This window comes from Phyllostomus hastatus, unplaced genomic scaffold (genome assembly GCF_019186645.2).
Source record: "Phyllostomus hastatus isolate PE091 unplaced genomic scaffold, TTU_PhHast_1.1 phas_contig_65, whole genome shotgun sequence".
Classification (NCBI taxonomy): Eukaryota; Metazoa; Chordata; class Mammalia; order Chiroptera; family Phyllostomidae; genus Phyllostomus; species Phyllostomus hastatus.
In genome coordinates, this window is record NW_025333932.1 from 8,025,566 (window position 1) to 8,050,609 (window position 25,044).

Consider the following 25,044-nt stretch of genomic DNA (forward strand, 5'->3'; position numbering starts at 1 on the left):
ATTAGCACAGCCATTGTAAAGAACAATTTGGGCTTACTTACTGGAAATGAATGAGATCCAGTAATCCATTCCAGGGATGCATCCCAAAGAAACTTGAGTCCAGGTTCATAAGGGGACAGGCACAAAGATGCTCATTGTGGTAGCAGGTTAGAGGCAACTGGGTGCCCATCACTGTGGAATAGGTAAACAAAATGTGGTGTATGCATACGGTAAAATATTATTCAACATTCAGAAACAATAAACTAGTATTAGAGCAGCATCAGTGAATCTCTGAATGAATATTTACTTAAAAATTACAAACTGAATGAAGGTCATAGTAAAATGCTGTATATATAAGTTAAAAACAGATACATATAAAACAGTACCACATATGTTTTTAGGAACTATGTATATCTAGAGATAACTCTGAATTTAGAGTTTAAATGAAATATAATGGTGCTTGCAGTGAGGAGACTGATAGAGTTAAAATGAAGGATGAAGGGAAAAGTAATAAAATGGAAAAAGAAAGATGTGTGTGCATGGACAGTTAATGCACCTGCTGTATACTAGAAAGTATTATTAACTCACAGCAGCCTGTACCTGAGATTAAAAGTATATAAATTATGTATTTATACCTGTACAACATGACCAAAAATATATATTCATACTCTCCTTATTTCTTTACTGACTGTCCCAGAATTTGCCAGTCTTGCATTATTTTCTTAGGAAGACTTAGGCTATTCTCAGTGATCTATACCTATGCATTGACACCATTCAAGACACAATTTAAGTGTCATAGGTTCGATTCCCAGCCAGAGCACATGCCTGGGTTGCAGGCCATGTCCCCCAGCAACCGCACATTGATGTTTCTCTCTCTCTCTCTTTCTCCCTTCCTTCCGTCTCTAAAAATGAATAAATAAACTCTAAAAAAAAGACACAATTTAAGTCTACATTTCTATAAAAACTTAAAAATTTTTCTACTCATGTAAATGTCTTCCCGAAACCAATTACTCTGTTTTAATAATGTATCAAATGCATTGTTCTGTATTTCTCTGTATTATGTCTTCTCCAGGGGTTTTCAATACTAGTTGTTAACTTCCTAGGGGCTAGACAGACTTCTTTGGAGCTTCCTGTAGTGCCTAGAACATTGCTTGCATACACAAGAGTATCTCAGTTAAGTATTTGGATTCATACAATTTCAACAGGAATTTGGAAGTGTGGTGGCAGGATATGGACAGATGAGATCATAACTGAAGGTTAAAAATGTATCCTTTTGCCACTGGGGATTAGTTTTGAAAGTGGAGGAGGATGGAGTTTCCTGAAATTGGAGCTCTTGGAATTGCAGTTTCTTTCAAAACTAGAGGAGAAAGAGATAGGATAATCCCTATCACATTGTGAGTAGAATAGCCCTCCAATCAGTGAAGGAGATAAACTTTGCTTTAGGTTCTGCTATTTTTCCTTCTCTTGGTGTTTCTTGTCTAGATCTATCACTAAATTTTCTTGCAAAACTTAAAAATTTTTGTTTTTGCTTCAATTTACAAAATAAAGCTAGTAAGAGCCAACTAAGAATGTGCTTCATCAATCTAGAACACTGTTAAATAGCCCCTTCTCCCCACTTTTAAAGGAAAAATGTTTCTATAATTTTTGATGAAATTATCATCTTATTATTATTATTAAATATATGAACTCATTTTTATATGCTAAATTGTGGTAAATTATTCCTCTGTAAGCCATGGAAAGAAGAAACACCATGCATAGTAGAGTTGATACACTTCTGTTAGATTCTCACTGAGATTCAAAATCTCACTTGGCTGTGCTCTGCAGACAATTTGAATAAGAGCCAAAGGTTGCCTCTGAAACGAAAATTGATCTCTGTGTAAGAACAAGAGGAGGTTGGAACTTTGAAACAGAAGATATACGTAGTTTGCTCAGCTCTTTGGAAGGTGCAGAAAAGAAGTGGATTGGTTCCAGGAAATGGTGATTGAATTGAAAGGAATGCAAAGTGGAAAGTACTCGGAATATGATGTAATAAGAAAAGGGTACAATATCTACTTCACCTACTTGCTAGTCTTGGGATCTGGGTTGAGTCAGACATCTCTGAACCTTTGCTTTCTTTTTTGTGTAAGGAAGTGGGATGATCTCTAATGTGTATTCATCTATAATGCTATCATCAATTGAGATAACCTGGCAGCTAAAAAATATGAACAACAAACAGCTTAGGACCATAAGAGAAGAGACTGAGCTTCATTCATTTTAGTAACTGGCTAGAATGAAAGGGGTCTGAAACATTATAAGTATTCAACAGATTTTTTTAATACATCAGAAAAATAGAATGAGTCAGAGAGGAGGTAAAATCAAAAGAGAGCACCAAGACCAGAGAGACTCTCACTTGGGGAGGCAGAAGAAAGAATGTAGGACAGCAGATAAGAAACTGTCCTCTTCACCCCGGGATCAGGACCAGAGAAAAGCTTTAGAAGCCAGAGTAGCTGTACCTTAGAAGTGCTGAGAGCCCAATCCCTGTAGAGATTAGCATGCATGTTTTAGAGAATTAGCATGCATGTTTTAGAGAATTTAGAGATTGACAATGGCAATGACTACCCAAATAGTATTCCTTAAAAACATAACTGAACATTTAGCTTTACATTCGAGGCAGCTAGAAGGCAAGGTGAGGAATCCCATGAAATTGTCATGAGGTAAAATCAGACAGATCAAAGTTTAAATCCAAGCTACCATTCACTAGTAGTATAAATACTGGTGAACAATAATATATAATCTCTCTGAGATATGTAGAAAATGAAATCTGTAATTGTAAAAAATTAAAATTATGGAATCCATTTGTAGGCTTTTTTAATATTAAATAAGAAAATATATGAAAAAGACCTAAAACATGCTTAATGTGATTTTTTAAATTGTTATCATTATTATAATTTTGTTGTTACTGTAATGTTTATGCCCATAAGATGTATATCGGTCAACTCAAACTCTTGACTTCAGTTAAGAACTTGTAATTTGTAAGTACCTCTTTATATTTAGTTTTTTTTCTATGTGTGCATTTTTCTTTGTTAGTGCTATTTTTAAAGTTGTCCGTATCCCAATTCTAACTTTGTCTTAGCAATACTGAGGAAAAAGGGACTTGCCACACTTAGGACAGGGATAGGGGGTACATTACGTGGCAAGCATGACTGGTTTGGCCAACAGGGCCATGATCTCAGATCTCAGAAGACCAGAAGAATCAGAGCAGGACCAAGGGCAGAAGTCCAGACAGGCATAGAGGAAGTTTTCCCTTATAGGACTGCATGTAAGTGATGGACCATACCACATTCAAATACATTTAGAGAATGTATCCCAATAATAGCTGATGTGCCCCTCAAGTGTGTGTGTTAATAACGCTTTCATTTGAATGCAAAGGTAGACTCTTGCTTCGGAAAGGTTTGTAAGATACATACTTTTAACAGTAAACAAGTTAGATATGAAGTCAAAAGTTTGCAACTGAACAGATTAATGAGAAAACTGGTATAAGATTTGTTATGGAAATTACATTAAAACTTATAATTTGACAGTAGATATACAACGTTAACAAACAACATGGCTTGTTTATCGCTGCCAGATCAAATTTTCAAAGAAATTTAGTCCTGGGGAAATGTGTTAAGCTGTTAAGCAAAGGTTTCAGCTAGTTATGAAGTTACCTTTGTCAGTAAAAGGTTGCTGCCATCAAGCCTTTGCCAAGAGATGTCCCCAATCTGGCATGTAATAAAAGGAGAAACTTTATTGTCCTTTTTTGATAAACAGTTTGCAGACTGAAGAAACACAGCCTCCATAGCAGGGAATACCATTTAACTATCTCTGGGAACCCAACTTCAGCGGCCTCCCAGGCACAAATGGAAAGCTCTTATATAGAAAAAGTGCCAGGTCTCGTCCTCGATTAGTCCTCATTTATGCAATGAAGAAACTATATTTGCAGTTTGATTGATCCAGATAACATTATCCTGATCGGTCATCCTGACTGGTGTTATGAAGCCTGATAGGCTTCTGCAGTGACAGATAAAGTCCTTATCGGGTTGACACCCTCATTCCCAATTGATTACGGCCGACAGAAACAGGCCTTATTTGGTCAGGTGTACATGATTTTCCCCTTTAACTTAGTATGGAGGTTACATCATTAGTGGGGAGGCCAGCAGGCTAACTGAGCTCAAGGGTGATAAAGTGGAGGGCCACGATGGACCTAGGGAAGATGCAGGTGAGGAATCTGTTTTCAATGCCTCGTCTCGGACAGAACGTGTGGTATCTAGGGAAAGGTAGCTTACTTCACAAAAGCTGTGAGAGAAGTACCATTTAGGGAATGTTCTCAGGTCAAGACTTGTGACCAAAGAGTGTAAAATGGATGGTGCCACCTCCAGGACTTGGGTCTGGTTTGCCTGGTGGCTTAAACAGAACTCAGAGGGGCAGCCCAGAACACAAAACTGCAGACTGCTTGAGAGACCGGCAATCAGGAGCCCAAGCGGTACAAATATCCACTAAACAGAGGGAAAGCTGTGAGGGTAACGTGGCCGGAGTGGAACAAAGGCTCAGCTGGGAGGGGGACTGCAGGGTGAGGCGTAGGTTCACAGCTGGATCTCCTGAAGGCTTGCAGCAGGGAAGCTGCGCGGCGGCGACCGTCCGCGGCCGGCCTCTCCAGGCCCCGCCCCTTTCAAGCCACGCCCCACCCCGACCAATGAGAACTCGGGATGTTAGCGGGTGGGAGGTGCGGCCGCGTTGCTACCGTCGTAGCTGGGCGGGTGTGGGCGCTGCCCGAGGAGTGTCCCAGAGTCTCAGGCGGTGGAGCAATGGAGGGACTGGAAGGTGAGGGGGTAAAGGGTTGCAGGACGGGCGGCTGGAACAGGCCCGGAGCAGTTGCAGGGCCCTGGACGCGGGTACGGGGGAGGCGTGGGCAGGTCGTGAGTGGTGGACCCGTCGGGTAACTCTGGAGGCCCGGGCGGAATGGTGGGAGCCCGACAGCTCCCGACGCCGTGGGTAGAATGACCCTCAGACTGCCGCCTCGGAAGGTCTTCAGCTGGGTTTTACCACCCGATGTCTGATCTCCCTCTGGCACACGCCTCCAAGTCCCTTGCTACAGTTTTCTAGTGTCGCCTGACTCCTGCTGTCCTATTGGTGATCTCCCTCTGGCCAGATTTTATTTTCCTTGCAAAGTGAACCCTACATGAATGTCCACAGCCTCCCCACCTCCAGCGTCTGCTGGGGCCCTGGGGTGTGTCTCCAGCCTCGAGCTTCTGACACTTTCCTTGACCAGTTTTCCTAGGTAACCGTTTTTACCATTTCTACAGCATCTTCTATGGGAAGGATGCCAAGAGCATCTTCCAAGGAAGTCACAGGCCAGCTTTACAGCTGGGACAATAGATTAATAGAACGATTTAAGAGCTTATTCACCGTGACTGTACGGAAGAGCCAGCATTGATTCCTTATCTTTGGGTTTATCCTTGTGCTGTAACCCTGACTCCTGATTTCTCTTTGTTCCCAATTCTTTCTCTTTTTTCTCTATTCCCTTTACCCATTTTATCTTCTGTAATATGGCATTCGCCTAAAAACAACAAAGAAAGAAAACACCCAGCTAGCATTGGCAACAACAGTTTCAAGGTTCTTTTTCAAATTGTGGTTAATCCTTCTGATGAAGAATAAGCTTGTGGAATTGAAAGATCCTATTGTTTGGATTTAGCTCTTTCTTCCCCTCCTAATAGATTCAGGTGGAATTAAGAATAAGCAGAGGTATTGAGCCTCTAGGCATTACTGCATGTTAAAGAATAAATTACCTGGTATTACAGATAGTGTTTTCAAGTGAAAAGTAGTAACTTCAGTGACCTAAGCTCACAAAAAAACAAATGTAATGATGAGCATGATCAGTATTTCATGCTTTGCACTTAGGTGAAGTTCTTATAGTAAGCACCTTAAGGACGATAATTAAGAATTATGATAATGGTCTATTTGTGGGCAGCCATGGTGTACTATAAAAAAATGAAGGTCTTGTTCTTAATTCATTTTAGGCAGGTCATTCAAGTTTCTATGAAATAGGAATTACAGTGATAGTACTTATTACTTTTAAGATACTTTTGTTTAGAGGGCTCCTAGGGGCAGCTTTTTTTAAAAAAATGAACTTTAAAACATGATAGTATTATAGTAGGATCTTGGATTCTGGAATTCTCACAGGTTATAATACACATAAAGTCCTTTAGAACAGTTTCTCTGCATATTTTTAATTTATTTATTTGTAATTAAAGCAAAGGTCTTCATTTGATTTTTCACTTATGTGTACTAAGCACCAAAAACAGTGTCTGATACAAAGTAGGGATTCAGTAAATATTTGTTGTTAGACTTTGGCTATGATAAGCATTATTGTAGGCCCTGGGATGCGGCCAAACATAAAAAAGTCCTGCTCTCATTGAGCCTATATTTTAGTGAACTTTATCTTTTAGCAGTGCCAAGGCATTATTATTGAAATCTCACTAAGAATGCTTTTAAAATGCAATGAAAACCTATTATATAGTCCTCAATTACATGAGGGGAGAAATACATGAATTCTGATGTATATAGTATGTTATGATGGACATGTTTAATAGGCCCAGTTTGTGATGTATCATGTTAAACAGTATTTGCTCTTCACTCTTTGTTTGATTTTGACATTTTTGGACCTTTTTGTAGGGTAGAACTATTGAATATTCATAATTTCAAATGTTTTAAACTAATAAAAAAAGCTGAGGGTTTTTGCTGAGGTTAGGACAGTGCCTTTCTCTTTTGTTCTTTTTAAAAATCAGTCCCTATTAAGTCATATTTGTAAAGATCAAAACCTTTGTGTCTTAAGGTTACCATTCTGTAATTTACCTGTGTCTTCAATTAAGAAATATTGATACAATGATAGATAAGTTTGCCTTATTGGAAGTTAAAGTCTAACACATTGAGGTTATCTAATAAACATCATATTGCTGTATCCAGTAGAAAATCTTTAGGAGTTTGTTTCACATGTCATAATAATTGAGCAAGTATTGCACTGTTTGGCATTAGATCCATGTGTCTGATCAGTTACCAGGCTAATCTTGATGGTAAAACCAAGTATATGAACCCCTGAAAAATTCTGATACCATATACTTTTTCTTATAACTTCATTTGCATGTTCATCTTTACTACTTATATTATTTTTGGCTTTCTTGGACCTGTATGTTTTGTGGATTGTCAAGAGATGAGCTATGAGGCTAAAAACACTCTATTTTAAAACCAAATATCAATGATTTCTCATGATTTTGTATAAACTGTATCTGAGCACTTTTGCATTGTGTGGGTAATTAGAGCAAAGCCTTTAATGTCTTCTCACCTAAATATTGTGACCTATAGGTATAAGGTATATCTAAAGGCAATAGAGGTAGTTCTTGACTTGGGAGAGTTCCAGTCTCTCATAAGCTTGCTTTCATTAGTAAAATGGAGAGATGATGAAATCTGTGCAAATTTTGTCTGCATATACAACATTGTCATTCCTTGCATAACACATTGATTAAAGGTTATTAACAGTTGTGACAGAGATCAATGAAACTGCCCATCCTTTATGGACAGGTAAACTTAGTAGATCTTAGTGTACTGCCCCTAAAACCCAATAACAAATCTGATTGCTCTTCCCCAGTGTAGCCCTTGATCTACAAAAGACAGCCATCCTATCCCATTAGAGCTTCTTGTTTTGTTTCTCCCTAAACACATATTAGTTTACTCAATAATTCTTCATCTTTATTAATGCATCTAGTATTTATTATATTTGGTACTGAGACAGATGTCAGGTGTTTTAATAACCAATGTGCTAGAAAGGATCCTTGCTTTGTTTCTTTTCAGCTCTATGACTTGTGCAGTTAATTTGAACCTCAGTTAGCTATAAACCAATGGAGGAATTAAATACCAGCCTGCCTGAAGTATATTAATTATTAAATGATGTAATATATAAAGTATTTAGCAAAGTGCCTAATACATAGGCCCCTCTCAAATTCAGGAAGTATTTTAGGAGCTTAAGAGTGGTTCAGTATAGATAAAACAGAGTGCTTGGAAGGGACTGGGGGGAAATCCCACCAGATAATCATAGTAGCAGGGTATTCGGAGAAAGGAGAGTCTGGAAATACATATGTGATGAGAATTTGAGCTAAGGGAAAGGTAGCAGGAACTGAAAAGGGTGGATAGATTAGAAGACATTTCTGAACTGGAAAGATGAGATTTGACTGCTGAATATGACAAGGAAAAGGAATCAAAGATAAAGCAGCTTTCTAACTTGGACTAAGAAGTAATATTAATATCTTTAACCAAGAGGAAGGCCAAGTTTGGGAGATGAGGTAATGAGTTTGGCGTTTGAAATGTCTTTGTGCAGTATTTCAGGGATATCTGGTAGAAAAGTCTCATAGGTACTTGGAAGTATCACTGGAGTTTTTAGTTTAGTAGTCAACAGCATAGAAATGATAGCAAATGGATGCATTCTTTGGAAAGCTGTATTTAACAAAATTAGGAAAGAAACTTGGACAGAACAGATGCTGTAGGTTTGAGCATAACGGGAAATTGGAGTGTGTGTCTGTAGGGGGCATTTTAAGGAGATTTAACCACTGTCAAGAAAAAGCAGTTGGGAAGAAACTAGTATTTATTATGTGCCTGAAAAAAAGCCTATGGCACCTGGTATTCCTTGAAGTCTAAATACTAACCAGGTCAAACTCTGCTTAGCTCGAGATCTGAAAAACTTAGGCTTCGGAGAGACAAACATTGAAGCCAAGAGAGAAAGGATTTTAAAGGTGGAAGGGATTGCTCAGTAGTGCCTAATGCTATAGAAAGGTCCAGTAGGATAAGGATTCAAAAGAGGCCTGTGAATTCGACAATTAGTACACCACATGAATGGTGTTTCTTAAGGTCTCTATTTTAATGCCTGCTAATTAAAGGAGCTTTCCCTGATTCTGCTCTCTTCCCCAAATACAAATATACATAGCATTATGACTGCCCTTGATTCCTTTACTTTGTTCTATTTTTCTACATTGTGCTTATTACCACCTGACTTTTTTTAGACTTAGTAAAAAGACACTTTATTCAAGATTATTGCAAGGGAGAGAAATAATTTTTTATAATTCAATACTTACATAATTTTTTCATAATGACACATAACAATTTTAATAATTCTTTAATATTCCCTAATTGTTCTCTAGTTGGCATTTCCCCTCCTCCCCAATTACTCTCCCCGCCCTACCCACCCCGAATTTTTTTAATCTTCACCGGAGGACATTTTCTGATTGTGATTGGTTGCCTTCCACGCATACCCAGGCCAGAGATCAAACTCACAATCTGGGTATGTGCCCTGATGGGGGAATCGAACCCGCAACCTTTTGGTTACAGGATGATGCCTCAACCAACTGAGTTACACACAGCCAGGGCCATTTTCTTTTAATTTAATTGTTTTTATTTTATGTTTTCCCTATTAGAATTACTATTCTAATTCATAAGAAGCTTCATAAGATCTGAGTCTTTGTTTTTATCATCACTGTTTGCCTACCTCCTAGAACATTTGCCACCTCATAGGTGCTCAGTAAGTATGTACTTGTTGAATCCACAAATGGATCTATTTTAATACAGTGATTAGACCTAGTAAAGTTTGCCTGCAATTTAGATGGGGAGTGAATGAGAGGTAGTAGAGAGGAGCTAGTTAGTAAATATATTTTAAAAAATGTACTACTCAGGACTTTGGTCCTAAATATCTTGATAAGGGGTTGGGGTAAGGGACAGGGCAGAAAAGGTTTCTGCTGAGGAAATAACAGCATACTGAATCTGTTTTTAAGACTGCTAAAGTTCTGTTCTAAGAAAACCCATTTTGTCATTTAGAATTTTTCATACATTTGACCAGGGAGAAAAGGATATGAGGATGATTGGTCAAAGTAGTGGATATGACTAGTCAGGTTCAGACTAGATAGAAAGGGAAGTGCAGCCAGGGTTCAGTTATGAAGACATGCAAGTCACCCTGAGATCAAGAAGTAATTTACAGAGAAGTAGAAATCTGTGATTAGAGAGGAACCTATGTATTTTGAGAGTCCAGAGGAGGACCCTTGGGTGTTTGGCTGAACTAAAGTGGAGTGGAGAGTGAAGATATTGTGTTCAGCAGGCTAAGTGTAAATGTTGAAATCTAGGATGAGCTGACAAAGGGAAATCTTGTGAGATATTAAAGATCGTTGAACTGGAAGTAATTTGATTTTTAAAAGGGGCTGTAGGGAGAAAGTTGATATAACAAATGCCATTTACTTCAAAAGGAAGTCTTGTTGAGTTTTAAAGGTTATATTCAGATGCTTAGGAAATAGACATGCTACAAACAGAGGCCAGCTCAGTTCTTAATTTCCAGGATTTCTTTTCTTTGTAAATGTTCTCTCCTATTTTTTAAATTTATACATTTTAGAATGTCATAACTATTTTAAATAACAGCATATTATTTCACATCACCTATGTAATAGTATAAACATACCATTTCAAGCCTTATTATCATGTAGGTTTTCAAGTTGCTAAATATAGCAACTCCTGATAGAATCAATAATGTATGCAGGATAAATATTGTAAGGAGACATTGACATCTTGATAGTTTTATATCTTTATAAAGTACTTTCTATACTTTGTTCTGTACATCAGTTTGAGTGCTTCTTTCCACAGTATTTGCTCTCTGCTGTACTAATCACCCCTCTGAATATCATCTCTGTACTGTATTCTTATAAGATGAAGAATTTGTTAGCTTTTACTATTCTGGAGAGATTAGTGGAGTTGTCTGCATACTATGAAGAGCAGTGTGTTTTTATATCATTTGTTGTGAAACATTTTTATATGTAACATCTCAGTTGATCCTCTTAAATGTTAAGGTAGATTGAGCTGATGTTTTATCCTCATTACTGAGGCTACCTATATGATCAGCAATGCCTTATAAAGCTATGCCCTAAGACCAGCTAATATGAAGAAATTATAAATTTATGTCTTTATTTACTTTGAATAGAGTAATTAATTTTTTTAGATAATTGTTTTTAAGTTCTTTTTCTTTAGTGCTATACCTCTTTTCTTACACCTTTTAGTGATCGTGATTTTCTTTTTCTTTAAAGATAATTTGAACATGTTTGGTAATTTATAGAAACTAATCCCAGGAGTTATATTTTATTATATTATAGTTTTCTAGTTGCTGTTAACTTTTAAGTTTTTGAATTAAAAAAAATGATTTGGTCCTTAGATATATGAAGACATGAGTCATATAGACTATTAGTTTTATGAGAGCAATGATTCTGTCATTCCGCCCTTGTGTCACTGTTACTTGATATGTGCTTGGCAAGCACGTGTCCAAGTATGCATTTGCATTATTTCCATATATTGAACTGATTTTTCTCAATAGTTAATTTTTATAAGATTTTGCTTTCTCTTCTCTTTAACAAGCAAATACTGAAATGTACTTTGAAGCAAATAAAATATGTGATACTTTCTGACATTTTGGTTTCATGAATTTTTATATCATATGCTTAAAATTTAAAGGAATAAATGAAAACTATGCATAAACAAGCTTAATAGATTATGCAGCATGTGGTATCATTTTGACCATAATTTAAAGACATTTTTATTTTAATGTACCTCATGTATTTCATCTAGCAACTGGAATTAAGCAATCCAGATAAATGGAGTTACTGTACCAAAATAACTTAGCCTCTGGTATAGGAGAAGGACAAATCAGGCAAATCTTAGCTTTGCTTTTGTAGTGTCCACTGCTTAACTCCACCACAGACATTGCCTCCATCTGAAGTGACACATAGTCACTACCTTCTACTAAAATAGGGCAGTGGAGTATTAGGAGGATGAGACATCAAACAGTTCTTCTGTTCCTGTTTGATTATATGCCCACAAACGTCTGTTTTGATTTTCCTGATTAGTTTTCTGTGAACCTACTAAATAAATGCCTTGGAACAAATCATATGAAGTCATAATTGTCCTTTATGCATGAGTTTATTTATATTAATTCTAAAAGAAAACGTTTTTCTGCTTGTCTTTCATATGATAAAAGAAGTGTAGCAGTAAAATATACAGCAGAAAATATGGTAAAGGTATAGGTTCAAGTATCACTTTTAGAAAATTGCAGGCATGGAAATAAATTTAGATTTGATATTTTGCTTGATAATAAAGTGACAAATTGACCCAGTTATGTAGAATCCCAAAAAATGTAGTTTTTATCATTTTCATAACAAATCTGTTGCATGAAAGTACATAATATATATATTAATTTTTGACTGAGTAGAAGTTGCAGCTACTTCTTGCTTAATAAATTTGTGTCCATAAGGTCAGAATAGCTCAACTTGCTAGACCATGAATGTTAATATAATATATATAAAATAATGAACAATTCACATAATATGTCTGTCTGCATAGTAACTAGATGGATCTTTTCCTTAAAGCATAATACTTCCTATTATATGATGTTAAACAGAACAAGATTCTTTTCTTCCAATCCATAAACACAGTATGTGTTTTCATTTGTTTGTGTCTTCCTTAATTTCTTTCTTCAGTGTTGTGTAGTTTTCTGAGTACAGGTCTTTTACCTCCTTGGTTAGGTTTATTCCTAGGTATTTTATTTTTCTTGTTGCTTTATCAAATGGGATTTTTCCCCTTATTTGTGTTTCTGATATTTCATTGTTGTTATACAAAAATGCCTTTGATTCCTGAATATTGACTTTGTATCCTGCTGTTTTGCCAAATTCATTTACTAGGTCAAGTAGTTTTTTGGTGGAGTCTATAGGGTTTTCTATGTACACTATCATGTCATTTTCTCATACCAGATTATCTCAGGAAGCCACCTCACTGATCACCAATGCTATTTCTTAATACTTTGAAGATTAATAATATGTAATATTAACCTTAAGATAAATTTGATTTTTAAAGTTTAGTAATTTACAATAGACATATGCTATAAATTAAGAGAATATGATAAATTGATTTGGTTAAAAGTAAATAAAATACTCCCAACAAATCAGTTTGGTTATCTTTAAATCATGACTTCTGTATTTGGCATGACCTTTCTGACCACTGATAAACTCTGAGTCTGGTGGCCATTTAAATTGATAATGTCATTTATTTCAAATGAAAGAAGGTGTTTTTCACAAGAACTGACAACTTACATCTTGAAGTTAGGAGAGGACATTAAAACTTGGAAGTTTCACAATTTGAACATAGAATTTATTGACAGAAATCTTTTCTGTTTTAGAAAATGGAAATGTCCAAGTTGGAGAATTATTACCTTGCAAGATTTGTGGAAGAACATTTTTTCCAGTGGCATTAGTGAGTACCTTTTTTCCTTTCGGTTTTGATAGATTAGTAATTATTCAATTCTTTTGGACAATTCTCATGGAAGGAACCTCTGGAATAATTGGAAGAGATACTCTTCAGGAATGTAATTTCCATCTATGTCTTTCTTCCATGATGATCTTCTTCCCTTCAGAGTTTGATTGGTCTTCAAAATTTCTCTATTAAAGTGTTCAAGTGTTCCTTTCATTGTGGGGATAGTAATAAAAACAAACAAAACTATCAGAAATGCATACTGTTTAAAGGTACAGAATGTCATAATGTATGGTATTTGCTTTAAAGTACTTAAGGAAAAATGCCCTGCCTGGTGTTGCTCAGTGGATGGAGCACTGGCCTGCAAACAAAAAGGTCTCTGGTTTGATTCCTGGTCAGTGCACACACCTGGGTTTCAGGTGAGGTACCCAGTTGGGGGCGTGCAAGAGGCAACTACTCAGTCTCTCCCACTTTTTCTCCCTCCTTTACCACTTCTCTAAAAATAAATAAATGAAGCCTTTAAAAAAATAAAGTACTTCAGGAAAAACTGGGATAGATGAAACAAGATTGGTAAAATGTTTGTCATTATTTGAAGCAGGGTGATGAATAACAGGGAGTTCATTGCACTATTTTCTTAATAAGTATCTATGTTTGAAATAGTCTAAAGAAAAATTATCTTTAATTAAAAGTGCACCTGAAATATATTAAGCATTCTCTGGATACTTTTTGATACTTAGTATATACAAATAAAAGAATTTTTAACAGATTTTAATATAAAATACCCATCTAAATAGAGAATAAGTAAAATGCCTATGTACTTTACATATTTTTTGTACCTTCAAATATAAATGGACATCTATTAACATTTTGATGCAGAGACTTTTCTTTGAATATAGGCCCTCTGATTAGAGTTCTGCTATATAGCACTTTCTATAGTCAATATTTCCAGTTTGTTTCTTTAAAGCAAAGTGAGGAATTAATTAATGATCCATAAATGTCAGTCTGACTACAGAGTCCTCTCTTTTTTCAAATGATAGTATTTTATTATTAAAAATACTAAACACTGTTAGGTGAACATGTGCAACTTTAAATACAAAGTAGAGAGGCAAAACTAAAGACATTTTGCCTTTAAGAGGAAATGTTCTGCAAAGGTGTTCCCAACCAGGGCATGAATGTGGCTCCATCTCTCACGAAAGCATTAGATTACATTTGCTTTCTGAACTCACTATGTCCACTTTAACAATTTGAGAATGATTGCAAGAAGTGGCATTGGATACATTAGTCAAACCCCTTTTTTCTATTTTTACTTGATGAAAAAGGCTCCATATCACACTGACAGTTTGAATTAAAGCTTGTGTTCTGATTGTTTTTATTTACACAAGGACCTCTCAGAACACCATTTGCAAATATCCTTCCTGGGCTTCTTTCTTTTTTAAATTATATTTTATTGATTATGCTATCACAGTTGTCCCAATTTCTTCTGCCCTTTATCCCCCCTACACCGTACACCCCCCCCCCAACAGCATTCTGCCTCGCCCTTAGTTCATGTCCATGGGTTGTACATACAAGTTCTTTGGCTTCTCTCTTTCCCATACTATTCTTAACTCCCCTTGTCTTTTTTATGCCTACCAATTATGCTTCTTATTCCCTGTACCTTCCCCCATCACCATTCTTTCCCTCCCCCTTCCCACTGATAACCCTCCAGGTGATCTTCGTTTCTCTAATTCTGTTCGTGTTGTATTTGTTTGCTTAGTTGTTGTTTTTTAGATTCAGTTACTGATACTTATGAGTTTGTTGTCATTTTACTCTTCATAGTTTTTGATCTTCTTCTAATTCTTAGATAAGTTCCTTTAACATTTCACGTAATAAGGGCTTGGTGATGATGAACTCCTTTAACTTGACCTTATCTGGGAAGCACTTTATCTGGCCTTCCATTCTAAATGATAGCTTTACTGGATAGAGTAATATTGGAAGTAGGTCCTTTTTATGACTGAAAACTTCTTTCTAGCCCCTTCTTTCCTACAAAGTTTCTTTTGAGAAATCAGCTGATAATCTTATGGGCATTCCTTTGTAGGCAACTCTCTCCTTTCCTCTTGCTGCTTTTAGGATTCTCGCTTTATCTTTAATCTTGGGTAACTTAATGATGATGTATCTTGGTGGGTTCCTCTCTGGGTCCAATTTGTTTGGGACTCTCTGGGCTTCCTGAACTTCCTAGGAGTCTATTTTCTTCCACAGTTTGGGGAAGTTTTCCTTCATTATTCATTCAAATTAGTTTTTAATTTATTGCTCTTGTTCTCCTTCTAGGATCCCTCTGATTTTGATGTTGGAATGTTTATAGTTGTCCCAGAGGTTCCTAAGCCTCTCCTCACTTTTTTGAACTTTTGTTTCTTTATTCTGTACCAGTTGGATGTTTTCTTCCTTTTGTTCCAGATCATTGATTTGAATCCCAGTTTCCTTCCCTTCACTGTTGGTTCCCTGTATATTTTGCTTTACTTCACTTTGCATAGCCTTCATTTCTTCCCTCATTTTGTGACCAAGCTCTGTCAATTCTGTGAGGATCCTAATTAACAGTGTTTTGAACTCTGCATCAGATAGGTTGTCTATCTCCTAGTCACTTAGCTCTTTTTCTGGAGTTTTGATCTGTTTTTCATTTGGGCCATTATTTCTTTGCCTGGGTGCACCTGTTATGTTGTAAAGGGATGGAGTCTTAGGTATTTACCAGGGCGGGGCAACTCTCTTAGCTGTATTGTGGCACAGTATGTCGGGGAGGGGTCAGAGAGGGAACAATGCTGCTAGTTGGCTTTGCTCTAGCCCCACTTTCCAACGAACTCTCCTGTGAGACTGGGAGTTTCCTCCACCTTTGCAACTCCCACAGGATTCCAGAGCTAGAGGTATTGAGTCTTTATTTGCCATTCAGACAGCTCTGCCTCTCCCAAGTGCCGCCTTGCTGTGCATCCTCTCAGTGCATCCTCTCAGCTCTGCTGCCCATCTCTGTCCCTCCTGCTGGTCTGGATGAATGTTTCTTTAACTCCTTGGTTGTCAGAGTTCCATGCAGTTTGATTTTCTGGCACTTCCAGTTGTTTCTTCTTTTTAAATTGCTTGTTATCCTTCTTTCGATTGTGCAAGGAAGCAAAGTGTTTCTACCCACATGCCTCCATCTTGGCTGGAACTCCTTATTTCTGTATACATTAGATAGCACACCATTCTCTTGTATTTTACTTAAAAATAATATTGCTATTTCATATTATGTGTAGTAATCCAGCTACTCTCTAGCTTTATTACCTTTTGCTGTCATTCTTTCAGTACATTGCCTTCACTTTGGAGAAATCATTAAGTTGTATCACCAGACACATTTTAACACTGTCTCCTTCCTCACTGTTCTCCAAGTCCTCCATGGCAAATGTTCCCTATTCAAGTATGCTATATCAACTGATACGATGCAAACAGAAACTTGCATTCTAAACTTCAAATTCACATTCGTTTTGGCTTGCTGAGATACCTCTGAGTAAGTCAGTCTGGGTAAAACCATTTCTGTATGAAAATGTTTCTGTATAAACTGCCTGGCTTATTTATTTAGGCACTTAGATGAAACACCAAACCTGAGTCCCTTTTTTATTAAAAACACTTCTTGCCCAGGTGTCCAGTAACTGACTCTGAAGGGAATGACCGCAACCCAGCCCACGTCCCTATGAGGGCTGAGAGGTCCTGCTATGGAAGAATGTCCTGGCTCCAGAAACAGAGCTGTTATGACTAAGAGGAGCCACCAAATTACAGTGATGTTGGGCTCCAGGCTAGGAGAAAGTGGGGTACAGGAGGAACCTCCCTCTTCAGCAGGAACCTTAGTTACCACCACTTGGTGACATTGGTAGATTTACCTCCACAGGTGTTCTTGGGGTTGGGCCAAAATCACATTAACACAATTTGGGGAAAAAAGATCTAGTTCTTGAAAGCCTGAATAAATTAATCATGTACATAGAAAAAAAGTGTTAAGTACATGCCATCTTTTCATACCTGGCTTTCTACATAAGCAAGGACTAATTAAATTACAGTATTAGCTGCAGCATGTTGACACTTACTAAATGTTAAAAATACATTAGTTGTATAATAGGAGTTATACATATCACAGACTACACAAATAGTCAAATCTCCTTTGTGATGACATGGAAGTCATCTGAAAAGTATAAAGCACCCTTAAACAATTACTAGACTGGTCAACTACTAGTGGGCATGAATGTATATTGGTAAGGTCACAGCCAAATCTGACCTCAAGTATGAGCCAGTAGGTTCACAAAAATAAAACTACCCTCTGGCTGCAAAGTAACCCTAACCCTAAACCTTAACCCTGGCCATCAGTGGCCTTACAAGTGGATAACAGTACTAATCCGAAATCTATAGAGGGTTAATGGTTCAGTTGGACCCCTATTACTTTTTACAGAGTAAGGAACAGTGCATTGATTTCCACTGTGATTCTAACCACATGCACAGAGTTAAGACATTCTTGTTCTTCAAGTTTGGAAAGTACAGCTTTTAACACCCATCTGACTTCACCTTTGGAGTCCGTGACTAGTGCAATCATAAACAGAATCAAGTAGCTAACCCTGTAGTCTCTTAAAGGAATACAATTTAAGAAAGCCAGTTGTGTTCTTATCTTAAAGAACTTGAAAGAAACTGTGTGCCTCTTCATAATTATGATGAGTAAATGCTCCAGTTAGGTGATTGGAAGGCCAACCTGCACCACAAAATGGGAGGTAATCCCATGACACATCTGGCTGTAGCCATGGGGACATTGGGAAAGGTGGTTCAGTGCTGGAAAGAGTGATCTGGGTTGTCATACACTATGCATTAACACATACCTGACAGATCAAACACAATTCCTAGTTTTCATTTCCCCTCAACTCACCCTTTCTTTGGGGATGACATTAGTATGGTTTCTTACCCAGTATGAGCAGCTGATAGGCTATTTAAAATATTCTGGCATCCAAAAAAAATCCATAAATTTGAAAAGAAAACTTCTGTACTGGGGCCCGTCCTGGATAGGTGATATTTCCCCATCTGCTTTACCCCAAATGCTCCCTCACTGGAACTGTTATAAGTCTTTCTATTGAGAAACTTACCCTTGTGAGAAAATTTTGCCCACATCTTAAAGGCCTTTAAATCATATCTAAGGTCTCCCAGCCACACCTATAGCAACATGCTGTTGTAGGGTGAAGACCTGTGCCTTCACACCAGATTCTAAGCTAGGATAATTAAAGTGGCCTGATTTGGAGAGGTTCTTCTATTTGAGTTGAGTTTCCATCAAAATTAATAATCAATTTGTTTAGGCTCAGACACCATGAAGCCAAGGTATCATAAACATTGTTATGCCATTATCCTTCCTGTCACAAAATCTGTGTGGTTTTGCATTATTCATTGAATTAATGAAAAAACAAAACTGAATTTAAGCACTTAAAAATTTCCTTTTAGGCCCTGGCTAGTGTAGCTCAGTGGATTGGGTGCAGGCCTGTGAACCAAAGCATCATCTGTTTGATTTCCAGTCAGGGCACATGCCTGGGTTGCAGGCCATATTCCCAGTATGGGGTATGCTAGAGGCAACCACACATTGATGTTTCACTCCCTCTCTCTCCCTCCCATCCCCATCTCTCTAAAATAAATAAATAAAATCTTAAAAAAAAGAATTTCCTTTTAGACATTTTGAATGAGAGCCTAGTTCTTCCCTGATGCAGTCTGGGCACAGATGCCACCAAGAATGGCATCTTTATTAACCTCTAATGAGTATGCTCTAAGTGCTATTTGTAGAAGAGAGATGGTCTCCTTTTAAGTTTGATCCCTTTATTACTAAGTATTATGCCTGGTGTAAAATAAAACACAATAAAGCCAAGAACAAAACATAAAGGATGAGAACTGTTTTGCTGAATATGAGGCAACAAGAGTCTTGACTTTCGTCTCTGCTTTTGCAGTTATGCAAAGATTCAGTGAATAGTAGCAGGCCTAAATTTTTAAGTTACCAGGGCTGCTGCAAAGCTTGTACCTTAATTACCAGTGAGTGCTTTTTTATCTCCTGCCAGAGATGCAGATATACCGAAAAGGATGCACATTAATTATGGGAAAAAGGGAAAGGATAATGGAAAAGCATGCCTCTTACTCATGGGTAAGATTGGCTTTGGGCAGCCCAGACAGAGAAAAGCTTCATAGCTGGTTCTAATCCTGAAAGTCGTTAGAAGCCATCTGAGAAAGTGGGGCATTGAGCTAGTCAGGTTTATCCACTTGGGGGCAGGTGATACCTTAATATCCTTGTCCTCCAAGACATCTTTTCCAGCAACTACTAGATTAGTGAGGGATTTGCTCCAAACACACTGGAGAGCCACATGGCAACTGTTTGCTTCTCGCTTTTCCCATGACATATGGATAAAGGTGTGCTGCACATAATTGTAGATTACTTCAGATCAGCCACTAGGTCTTCTCTTAATTTTTTCTTTACAAGTAGGGTAACAGTCAATTCTAATATGGATGGTTTTCAGGCGTTGTTTTTGCAATATTCTGATTCTTATTATATTTGAAGATTCTGTAGAGTGTAAAGCTATAAAGAGTTTGGGAATTTTCCTCCCTTATGGGTGGGGGGTGGGGGTTCTTCATTCCAGTCCACAGAATCCTTATCCATCAGCACCACAATGTGGCACTCTCTCTCCCCTTTCTTGGCACAGCCCACCTTGATGGGCAGGATCAGTTCTTCAAGGAAGTGATCAAACTGCTTGAGAGCATTGCCATTAGACAGTTAATTCAATAAACCACTCAGACCTTGGTATCAGATAGTGTTGAAGTGCTAATGCAGAGGTAATCATCTCTATCCCAGACCTTAGGTATCTCTGGGATAGAGATGTCATCAGGACAATTGATGATACCAGTTTTGTAATCCAGCACAGTTTGAAAGACAGTTGCACTGATTGCTTCAGCAATCTCACTCCCCCTTCTCTTTGGGCCATATGAAGTTGTACTCTCTTCCTTGTCAGTGTCCTTCCCAACTGGTATCCAGAAGAGCAGTGAAAATTTGTGGATTCCTCACAAAACATGCGCTATCTGCAAGAAGTATTACTTTCTCTGGTGCCTGGGAATGAACATTACTGCTAAAGTCTGTTTCCAGAATATTCTGGAGCAATGAAGTGTTGGTTCATGGTTTCATTTACTCCTGCTTTGAAAGAAGCTAGAGCCTTTGATGTGTTTAGAAAATGGCATTATGTGACGGAACTGAAGATTTGCTAGCTGAGAGGCATAGTCAAGTAAAGGTCATTATTCCTGGGTCCCAGAGGATAAGATTTTGAAGACCAGAAATCAGGTTATCTGTTTCTTTTTCTTGGGCTGCAGCTGAGATTTCATCCACCAGGCAGCTGGTCTGCTGCAATAACCTGCCCGTCTCACTGCCACAGTGAACATTCATTCTTGGACTGTACACTGACCTTTCTTCTTGATCAGAAAAAAAGTCCTGCCGCTCCCTGCTCTGCTTTTGTGCCAGAGGTGAATCTGCCCTGGGGGCACGTACACAGCATCCACAGAAGCTGCCATCCCCTTGGGGATAGCAGTGCCCAAGCAACTTCAACTCCTCTTAAATGACAACTCTTCTCTCAAATTTTTTTAAACAAGAACAGCTTTTTCACACTTAATTTGATGATTTTTAAAAAGCAATTCACTATTTTTCAAATCATTTTCAGAGCATTCAGCTGAGTTTTCACAGAAAAAATTCTTTTTGACCTCATTTATTTATGTAACAGATTTGATTACATGATATAATCACTGTAACAATTCCAAGTTGTATAATACCTCAGTTTTGGGGGAAAGCACTACATACTTTTGACATAGACAACTCAATAGGAGAACAGATATCTACTAGAAAGTCACCTGCTGGCCACACTTTTTAATATTTAGGAGATTTTATTCTAATAGCTATAATTGCAGTGCTTGTTTGTCAAAATGAAAACACCTATGTAAAACAATTGATTACTGATTATGTATTGAAAAATATGAGAGGACCCATGACACCTAACCTACCAGTTCTGAGGTTTCCTTGTCCCAAGAGAAGTTTAACAGTTCCAGTTTATTCAGTTAGTGTTTATCAGAATACAGAAGAAAAAAAGTGCATTTAGTGCACTGATGTCATCAGTTAACACATTTTATTTAGTGGAAGGAGAAGTATTATTTATCTGGTAGGTTAACTGGAGGTCAGTTAAGAGAGCTTCCATTATAATGTTTTTAAAATGAATAGATAAGTGAATGATTGAATGAATAAGTTGTCAGCCATGTTAAGAAGAAAAATACCTGTAGGAGTGCAACACTAGATAGCTCAAGGAAAGTCCTGGATAAAGGATGGTAGAATACTTGAGTTCCAGAGTGAGGGAAGGAGTGATTGTGGAGGAAGGACACAAGGATACAAATCTGACCACTTTGTCCTATTATTTTATGTTGACTTTATGTTAACATAATCCTGTTATGTTAACTTTAGTAATCTAAACTACTTCTATTATATTAATTGTTGTAATCCTAACATAGATGCATTCTCCATACACATTATTTTCAGGTATTTAAAATATAATACAGTATTTTATTACTCCACTGTATTTTGTATTACTGTATATGTATTAAATACATATACAGTCATATACAGTATTTATTTTCAGGTATTTAATAATGAAAATAACTTTTTTCCCACTCAGATAGCTCGACTTGTTGAAATTATTACCTTTATTCTAAGTAGTGTGAAACTAGAATATTAAATAAGTCAATACAATTTTGAAAGGGTTATTAGCTCTACTTTCTTGCTGTGAGAAAGATAACTAATAGCATGCATTATATATATGTTTTAACAATTTTAGTCAAAGCAAGGTTTGTCTTATGTATTATTATTTATTATTTCATCTTCAGATTTTTAAACTGGTCTAAAATAACAATTTAAAATCTTCCCTTGTGTAGAAATGAAAATGATACATTGCTTTTCTCCATCTTAACAGAAAAAACATGGACCCATTTGCCAGAAAACTGCCACTAAAAAACGGAAGACTTTTGATTCAAGCAGACAGAGAGCTGAAGGAACTGATATTCCAACAGTAAAACCTCTTAAACCTAGGGTAATTGTATAACCTATGAACAGTGTGAACCTTGCTATTACATATATATTGAAAAAAAATTATAATTATCTATTATACTAAGATTGAAGAATAAGCAGGATTTTGTGTAGTGTTCTCAGTTTGGCTGCAAAGGAGAAGCCTAACTATTGTCTCAAACTCTCACTATTACAGTGAGGTTTTTGTAGCATTGGAGAATCACTTGCTTAGCTGTAGGCTGGAAATAATTAGAAGTCCTCACATGTTCCTTTTAAGTCATTGTTAATTACCTCAGATAAAATTTAAGTATGTTAAAGTCTCTCTTACCAGTAAGTAATGTGATAAGTATATGTAAAAGTAAAGCTATTATTTATAGATATCTTAGCATAATAAATACTGATTATCTTCATTGATTGATTGTCATTATTTGTGACCTTACTGTGCTTTCTTCAGGAAAGTTTTATTGCTTGCTCAACTGTCTACACACAGCCATTTTCAGCTTTTTTTCTTGTAATCAAAGCACTGAATCTCCTATGATAATGTCTCTTTAAAACCACTGTGATATGTTATATTGCTAAGAATAAGTCATATAAATACTTTGTCCGCAAAGTATTTATAGAGTTATTTAAATAGTTATTTCAGTGAAATATTCAAATTTGAGTACCTTACTGAATAGGTTTTTGAAACAGAACCCTGCTTTCAGTGTTAATACCTTCTCCCAGTAGCACAGGAAAGCATTTCTCTATGGGGCAATTAATCTTACTAATAAAAGCATTTGGTAAAAGAAGAATCATGTTCATTTTTGTATTTTCATCTATTTATCTAAGAGAATACTGGTGAAGTTTGAATAAGGTAAAACATTATTTGAAGTTTTCCTTAGTCACCTGCCAGATGTATAATTGTATTCACTTTAATTAGCTTAGAAGAAATACTGTTGAAATCTTTGGGAGCATATAACATAGTGGGTATAAACAAGGGCTCAAAGAGTCAGACTGCTTAGTCTTAACTCTGACTCTGCTACTTACCATGTTGTGATGAGTGTTACTTAATCTATACTTTTACTTATCTGTAAAATGGTAATAGGAGTGGTAGCATCTATTGTGGGGTTATTAAGGGGATTATATAAATTTATCTATGGCGATCTCTTGATAAATATTGTCCTATATCTTTCCTAAGTTTATATACTTAAAAATTAGTCTTCAGAAAAAATAAAAGCCGTATATTGACATTAAGTAGCTTATATTCTTACTACCTAAATGATCGTACATAGAGTAATAATATCAGTGCTATTTGGGAACTTGTTAGAAATGCAGAGTCTCATGTTAGAGATGCATACTCAATTAGAACCTACATTTTAACTTCATCCTTATTTGAGTCATATGCATATTAAAGTTTGAGAAGCAGTATGTTAAAAGATTTTTAACATCATAGTGTAGTTCTCAGTATCTATCTGTATTGAGGAAATTCTACAATATCATAAGCACAGTGGAGCAAAGCAAATAACAAACTTCATTTTTTGAGAAAGCAAAGGCAGTCATAATCCACAGAACACAAAATGTAAGGGCTTCCCAGAGCAACTGAGATCCAGCAGAAGTTACCTATTAAGGAAACACTAGAAGTTGCTGTGGGGAGCGATTATGGCCAAGAATCTGGGAACCTGGAATCTTAGGCGAGAGGTCTCCTTAGCTTACAGGTGACTTTGATGGTGAAGTGTCTTATCAGGAAGTACATACCTTGTTTACTGCAGCCAGGACAGGAACTGAGAAGAGCTGCAGGGCCTTGGATAGCCAGGAACCAGAATGATCCTGGCTGAAATGGAATAAAGCCAGGACAGAGGAGGTAAAGAGAAGAGGCACAGAGAGTTAAGTGGCCCTGTCAGAGACAGAGTGGTAGTAACCCTCTTGACCCATATTGTTTTAGAGAAGCAGAAGGGTGTGTCTAAGCACAGAACAGCCTTATTTACATCTGTATCTGATACAACAGAGAAGAGAGCTATTGGTTTGTGTTGCTTGGAAGGCTACCCTGGACCTCTCCTTCTCCCTAAAACCTCCTGTAAATAGCTGTACCAGGAAAGCCTAACTCATTCAGTGATTAGTAATAAAAAACCATCAGCTCAGCATTGATACAGATACTGTAGGAAAAAGGTAGAAGAGGGCAGCAAGACTGACCAGTACATGATTAATACTCATGGAGCAGATGAATATGATCAGACATTTATGACTATAAAGTACGAAACTTCAAAGTGTACAGAACAGACCAGGGATGCTGAATGATATACTATTACCAAAAGGACCCCCCTTTTTCTCCGGGAGTCTACCCCCACTAGGTTCGCTATGTCTACTGCCAGAGGACGGACTTCTCTCAATGCCAGAGATTTGTGAAAAGGAAAGGAATTATTTATTTAAAAGCTATACAGACTTAGAGTAGTGACTTAATCTCTTCATTAAAATACTAAAGTCGTTTAGAATACCCACAGACACACACAGTCCTTCCTTCTCTCTCTGCCCTAGTCTGAGGTACCATATCTCAGAAAAAGAAGTAGAAGTCTGTGATTTGGGCTCCCGGCACCATCAGCTGTGTCGCCCCTGTGATCTCCAGTTAATCCAAAGCCATGTGGCACCTTCTCATGGCCCACCAGCAAGAT

General features: G+C 37.1%; 1 protein-coding gene and 1 pseudogene across 2 annotated transcripts in view; one reads left to right on the forward strand and one right to left on the reverse strand.

Annotated features, from left to right (window-relative positions):
- Positions 1 to 4,732: 4,732 nt before the first annotated feature.
- The window catches only part of ZC2HC1A (zinc finger C2HC-type containing 1A), a 54,019-nt gene continuing 33,707 nt past the window's right edge, over positions 4,733 to 25,044 (forward strand). For both annotated transcript variants that reach the window (XM_045849523.1, XM_045849522.1), the window contains exons 1-3: positions 4,733 to 4,818; positions 13,241 to 13,314; positions 22,308 to 22,424. In XM_045849523.1, the coding sequence (XP_045705479.1) occupies positions 4,803 to 4,818; positions 13,241 to 13,314; positions 22,308 to 22,424 (207 nt within the window). In that variant the 5' untranslated portion in view covers positions 4,733 to 4,802. The remainder of the gene's footprint in view (positions 4,819 to 13,240; positions 13,315 to 22,307; positions 22,425 to 25,044) is intronic.
- LOC123825858 lies at positions 19,510 to 20,743 on the reverse strand (annotated as a pseudogene).